Below are 6,502 nucleotides of genomic sequence, written 5' to 3'. Positions count from 1 at the left end.
GCAGAGGCTTTGTGAGGCTTGGGGCACACAGACTGCCCGGGTCAGTTCAGTTTCGCCCCTGCAGGTTGGGGAGGTATAAGAGGCCAAACCAGACTGGGAAAATCATCAAACTTCTAAAAACACTCCTAGAACAGTCCATGCACAAACTGGGAAGCGGTTAAAAGGCAGGTTTCCCAAAGCCGGTTCCGTAGATTTCCATTCAGACAGTCGACAGGGCATGCGTGTTTTTTTTTTTTTTTTTTTTTTTTTTGAATAAACTCCCCGGTCTCCGAGCTGGAGGTCAGAGGCCCCACACTTCAAGGAACTGCTCCTGAAATGACACACACATCCTCAGGGCGGGAAGTCTTCTGTGGTCTAACCAGACTCTCTCCTGTTGTGAAACTTGTTTCTTCTGATCCACGGTTGGCGGGCACCTCCGGGGCACCGGCGCAACGGTAACCATGGTAACCCAGGGGGGTGTCCCGGGGCCTGGCTCTTGCAGGAGGGCCGTTTGCTAGACGTCCTGGGCCTATGCCAGGCCCCTGAGGGTTCGGGTTCCGACCCTACGGTCCAGCCAGAGCCGGAGAGGAGAGCCGGGGGCGCCCGCGCGGCTCAGCCTTTGCGGGTCACGGTTCCCACCCGGGGCAGGGGTTCGGGTCCCCAGACCGCGCCCGACGCCGGGTGCGTCCGCGGGAGCCGAGGGGCGGGGCCGGGGCCGGGGGCGGGGCCGGAGCCCGCTCGCTCTTGTTGCTATGGTAACGCATCAACATCCAGCGCCCTGGTGGCGGTGTGGGCTTTGGAGGCGGCGGAGGCGCGCAGCCAGAGCCTGCGGCTGAGATGGTGAGTGAGGTCCCGGGAGAACCAAGGAGGGGGGCCTCAGGTGTCCTGAACTGGATTGGGGTTCTGAGCGGGGAGAGCGGGGGGTGCTGGGGAGCGCAGAAGTGGTGTCGAGGTCTGGGGTCAGGAAGGCCCAGGAGCGAGGCTAGAAGAAACAAGGGAAGTCCTGAGGGGGCTCCAAAGGAGGAATGATGGGTGGGGTCGCTAGGGATTGAAAGCGTGGGGTGGTGCTGAGCCGGGGAGGTGCGGAGAAAGGGATGTTCTCGTCCCTGTCCCTCAGGCTAGGGCCCCCACTGGCTGGGGCCTGTGGACCGTGATGTGGGAAAACCACTGGTGAGGAGGCCACGTGACGGGTGATAGCACGTGTTCCGCCACCGATTAGCAGAGTGACAATGCACAAGTCACCTAGGGTCCCCGAGCCTCAGTTTTCTCTCTTCGGATGGGGGGGGGGGGGTTGGGCTTGGTTCACTCAGCAGGTACTCAACAAACGTTTGTGAATGAAAGGTTTGAAAAGCCCTGGAGAGGAACTGGGTCTGCTGTGGCAGGCCTGGGGGTTCCCCGGGGTGGGTGGGAAGGATCACGGAGTCCTGAAGGTGGGAAGGATCACAGACTCCTGAACGTTGACAGGTACACCAGGCCTGGGAGGAGCCGTGAAGGGGTGTCTGGGTTCCAGTGAGGACTGTGTTGGTCCCTGAAGGATAAGGGCGAGGGACAGAGGACAGGCGATGGAGCCTTGGTTGGGTGTGGGAAATAACCTTAGAATTTCTGGGGCACACCAGCTGCCCTGGGTGTACCGTAGACACATTTCATGCCCATAGGTCCCCCTGCTTTTTTCTAGGGCTCAGTGGTTCAAATGCAGCGTCCCAAGTAGGAATTTCAGAAGAAGTTTGTTAATTATAAAACAAACAAGTCTCCAACAAAGAGCAGCTCCCCATATCTGAGGATTCCCTGGGGTATTGTAGTGGGGGATCCCCTTTCATTTATCACTTTTTTCTTTTCTTTTTTTTTTTTTTTAATATTTATCTATTTTTGAGAGACAGAGAGAGACAGAGCATGAGCAGGGGAGGGGCAGAGAGAGAGAGAGGGAGACACAGAATCTGAAGCAGGCTCCAGGCTCCAAGCTGTCAGCACAGAGCCCAACACCGGGCTCGAACCCACGAACTGCGAGACCACGACCTGAGCCAAAGTCAGACGCTCAACCCGCAGAGCCACCCAGGTGCCCCTCATTTATCCCTTTTCTCATGCATACTTATTCCAAGCTGTCCTCAGCGCTTGTGAACACAGGGTGTGGGTCTGTCTGTGATGGCCTATCATCATGCCTGGATCTAAGGCATACAGTGAATGTTAGTTCCTTTTTCTCCTGTTTTAAAAATTTCATATTTCAAGTGCAAATTAATCAGGGAGTTGCACTTAAACTAGACTTGTGGTCTTAATTTAAAAAAAATTTTTTTTTATTTTTGAGACAGAGAGAGACAGAGCATGAGCGGAGGAGGGGTAGAGAGAGAGGGAGACAGAATCCAAAGCAGGCTCCAGGCTCTGAGCCGTCAGCACAGAGCCCAACACGGGGCTCGAACTCACGGACCGTGAGATCATGACCTGAGCCGAAGTCGGACACCCAACAGACTGAGCCACCCAAGCAGCCCCCAAAAAATGTTTTAATGTTTATGTATTTATTTTTGAGAGAGAGGGAGAGAGAGAGGGAGACAGAGAATCCCAAGCAGACTCCGCACTGTCAGCACAGGGCCTGATTCAGGCCTGGGACTCAGGAACCAGGAGATCATGACCTGAACCGAAATCAAGAGTTGGATGCTTAACCGACTGAGCCCCCCGGGTGCCCCCAGAATTGTCGTCTTTAGAGGATTCAGATGAGGGATTCCTCACCTAAGGGCCACTCAGGGTCGGGGTTGGCCTGCTGAAATCCCTTGGACAGGACTGGGCATGTGGGCACCTTTGAGAAGTGGTGGGTCAAGTGAGTGATCTCTGCTCTTTTGGCAGGCCTTGTGTATATGTGTGTGTGTGTGTGTGTGTGTGTGTGTGTGTGTGCGCGTGTGTGCGTGCTCGCGCGCGTGTATGGTGCTGCTCACTAGCTTTGGAGAGTGTTTGGAGGAGTGGGGAGGTTGGGAGGGGTGCTGATGGCTGCAGGAAGGCAGGGGTCACAGGCAGATTTCCAGGACTCTTGCAAAAACAATAAACAGGAACACCCTTCAGAAGGAGGGTTGGGACCTCAGTACAGATGGCCAACCTTGTGGCCCGGCTGGCGAAGAGGTGGCCTGAGTGGATCACTCAGCAAAAGGCAGGTGCCTGGTGCGTGGACATCCCCACCTTCTTGGCCACCAGAGGCCACAGAAGGGGAAAAAAATCGGGCCAAGAGCTGAAAGCCTGCATTTGCTGGCCTGTGGTGCGAACCTGTATGAAAAGAGGGACTGGAACCCGGGGTGGAGAGCACGTCCAGGAGAGGGCGTGAAAGGTCTTTGTTCAGCTGACAGGTGTAACAAGACAGAGAAAGTCCACAGCCGTCCGCGTCATCCATGCTTCAGCTGTCTTGCTGGATTTGAGCTGAACGTAACAGATCCGAAGTTTTTAAGGGCGTCACTTTTCTGTGTTCAGAGTCAGAGCATCAGGCCCACGGCCCTGTTTTGTTCTCAAATAAATACAGTGCGTTACCTATAAAAATAGTTACCTGCTCCACGGCAGAAAACTATCCACTACAAGAACCGTCTTAAGATACTAATGGTCACCCCAAGTTTCTGTCCAACATTTTTGTGAATACGCATTCTGGGCGTGTGCCCTCCAAACACACATTTCCGCAGGAATAACTTGCACGTTTCTTATAACCTACTTTCTGCAAAAGTTGATGTATTATGGGGATTGTCCTGTATCGATGACAAAGTGAAAGCCATCCGACTGACCAGCTAATCTTTCTGCATCAGAGTCTCTCCCCAGATTCCTAGCAGAGGCCAAATTCCTGTGGTCCTGGGGTGGGATGGTATTTGAAGAGAGAGAGAGAGAGTCAGCTAGGTCAGCAAGATGAAAATATCAAAGCAGGGCTGGCATTTTTATCTGTCCCCGATCCTCCCAGTCGCTCTTGCCTCCCCAGCTATAGCCAGTTTCAACGGCCTCTCTTCCTTCCCTTCCTTCGGAAGCCGCCTCCCCCCGTGGGCTCCGCTCAGCTTCTTGGGGATATTTATTTGGTCATGCAAGAAATAAAACCAGCCCTTCACTTCCTGAAAGAACCTTTTGGCTACCGTCTCTGGCCTAGAGGGATCTAACTTTCCATTTCTGCTTGGTTCTTCACTTTTCCTAGTGCTTTTACACGGTGACCTCCCTAGTCCCTGTTACTCTTGGCGAAACTGGCTGCGCTAACCATGGTGCGTGGCTTGTGGCTTCAAAGTCAGCATTTCCCCCGTGAGGTTTCTCAGCCACCCAACCCTAGAGAGCTCAGTGCTTCCCTCTGCCCTGCCCAGGGGCCACTTTTCTGTGGTCATCTCTTTTCCTTCCTCTCATCTGCCTTCTAGGCTCAGGCAGGCTCTCGTATCTCTTGAGTGACTTCCTCTGGACCCGGGTCCCAAGGGCGCAGGAAAGAGGGGATTGGATCTCAGCCCCGGAGGAACCTGTAGTCTCGTGGACACCTGAGCGAAGAAGAAAACCTGCAGGAGCCCTTGAAAAGAACCGGGAAAACAAATGCAAAACAATAATCAGACTTTCCATCTGTATTCCAAGCCCTCTCACATACATTCGTTTCCACGGTGATTCGGAAAACGCGGAGCGGTGTAGTGACCCGGAGCCAGGCGTGTTCTGGGCCTTGTGGAGGTCACCTGGCCGGGTTTTATTCATTCCTTCTTCATCAAATGCATCCTAAGCGTCTACTGTGTGCCAGGCCCCACACCGTTCCCCTTAATTATACCCAGAGCTGTCGCCATCCCTGCTGAGCCAAATGCCTTCCACCTTTTCCAGGTCTCCCAATGCGTTCCCTCCTCCTCCCTTTTGTAGCTTCTATTCATTTCTTCTTATTCTATTTTTGGTGGAAAGGGGAGCCATTGCTCACCACTTACCATATAATAACCCTTCAGACTCTGTTATTAGGCATCCTCGGGGCCTGCTATATTTGCCTTTTAATAAATCCAAGCTTGCCTGCTCTGCCTTCCCCGGGGCTGCCTGAGGCTGTAAAGGGAGGCTCCCACTGGTTGCCAGGCGGTGCGCTCAGCTGGAGAATCATCTCCCGGTTTGGTGTGAAAGCCTGATCCAGGTGGAACAGGGGCCCAGGGCTGTCTGGTTGGTCAGGGCAGGTCGGAGAGAGCTTTTAGAACCCACTGCCCAGGGTCTGGTGACCTTGAACGACAGAGTCCGTTTCCCTGGACGGCTGCCGATTCCCAGGCTCGGGAGACCCAAAGTGGGTAGCTCGTGCCCCCGAGACGGCCCAGCTGAGAGAACTGTGGGACAGCGTGGCTCCTCCAAAGGGGGATTTGGATCAGCTTTAGATGAAGCCTGGAGTCTCCCCACAGTTCTCACAGAAACCGCCTCCTGGGGACAGACTTCCCTCTGGGCAGAGCTGAAGCCTCGCTGAGCCTTGGGCGCGGAGGGGGTCTTAGCCAGTCTCGTTGGTTGCAGGCCAAGGGCCAGAACTCTCCTTTGAGTACAAGGGCATAGACTGAGGGGATTTGGGAGAGCTCCCGGCTGGGAAAGTATGCTTGGAAAACGGCGACAAAGGGAGGTGCTGCAGCCGGAACCGGGGCCAAAATCACAACCCGGACCTGGCCTGGCGAGGACCCTTGACGCACGGGCAGCTTGGTGGGTGCTGCCGTGGGCGTCCTTATCAGCAGGGCCCCAGGCGCTGGGTGCGGCTGCTGCTGCTGCCTTCGCCAGCACCTCTCTGGGCCGCCAGCTCCCCTCCGTTCTCCGGCTCAGGGGATCCGATCGGTGAAGCCGAGGCCCTCTGCCCAGGCTCAGCAGGCGCATGTGTATCTGGTGTCTTTAGCGTCTATGGTTGGAGGAGATGGGCCTTAGCTCTCACAACTCATTAGGTGAGGACTTCTCCAAATGGTGGGAGATACCGGGTGGTTAAATACAGGCTGGTGCACGCTTTTGGGGTCCCAGGAGTGGAGTGACAGCCCCAGCGTGGACACCATCAAACAGTTTGCCTGATTGTAGAGGAGCCTTTGATCCACTGGAGTTTACGGGGCACCCACCGCGTGCCAAGCCGTGGGCCAGGTGTCTTTCCGTCCTCGGTGTCCTCTGGTCCCCCCCGGAACCTCGTGAGCTGGTGGAGACATGGAGGAGGGCAGAGAGCCGTGTTAGTTGCCAAGGGGGCTCCGAGCTCAGGCTGAGCGGCTGGGCGGTGGAGAGGACGCTGCGTTTCTGGGGAGGCAGCCCAAGTGGCCTCACGAGAGAGTGTCCTTGTGGGAAACTGGGACCGGGACGACAGTGACGTCCTCCTCCTGCCATCCCCGTGTTCCTCCTCCCTGCTTCGGTGCCACACGGGGACCTGGCCTCCTTCAGGCCTTCTCACCCGGCTCCTACCCAGAGGATCCCCCGCTTCTGTGGGGTGTCTCCTACGTTTCAGGGTTTCCCGGCTGCTTTCCCTCAGTGGTTTTCCACCTGCTTCTCCCCACGACGGGCTGCCAGAGGGTTTACCTTGCCCCGGGTGCAGATAGTGCTGGGTGCTGACCAGCCCAACTTTCTGCCTCTC

The 6,502-nt window shown here is 55.7% G+C and overlaps 1 protein-coding gene across 3 annotated transcripts in view; it reads left to right on the top strand.

Moving 5' to 3' along the window:
• The first annotated feature begins 738 nt into the window (after positions 1–738).
• The window catches only part of CFAP45 (cilia and flagella associated protein 45), a 28,850-nt gene continuing 23,086 nt past the window's right edge, over positions 739–6,502 (top strand). For 2 of the 3 annotated variants that reach the window (XM_045455066.1, XM_045455064.1), the window contains exon 1: positions 739–819. In XM_045455066.1, the coding sequence (XP_045311022.1) occupies positions 817–819 (3 nt within the window). In that variant the 5' untranslated portion in view covers positions 739–816. The remainder of the gene's footprint in view (positions 820–6,502) is intronic. The other variant, XM_045455065.1, reaches the window with a different exon arrangement.

The sequence above is a fragment of the Leopardus geoffroyi genome, chromosome C3, assembly GCF_018350155.1.
Source record: "Leopardus geoffroyi isolate Oge1 chromosome C3, O.geoffroyi_Oge1_pat1.0, whole genome shotgun sequence".
Taxonomy (NCBI): Eukaryota; Metazoa; Chordata; class Mammalia; order Carnivora; family Felidae; genus Leopardus; species Leopardus geoffroyi.
The sequence above is the reverse complement of the archived record's forward strand: the minus strand, read 5'-3'. Positions and strand labels throughout refer to the sequence as shown.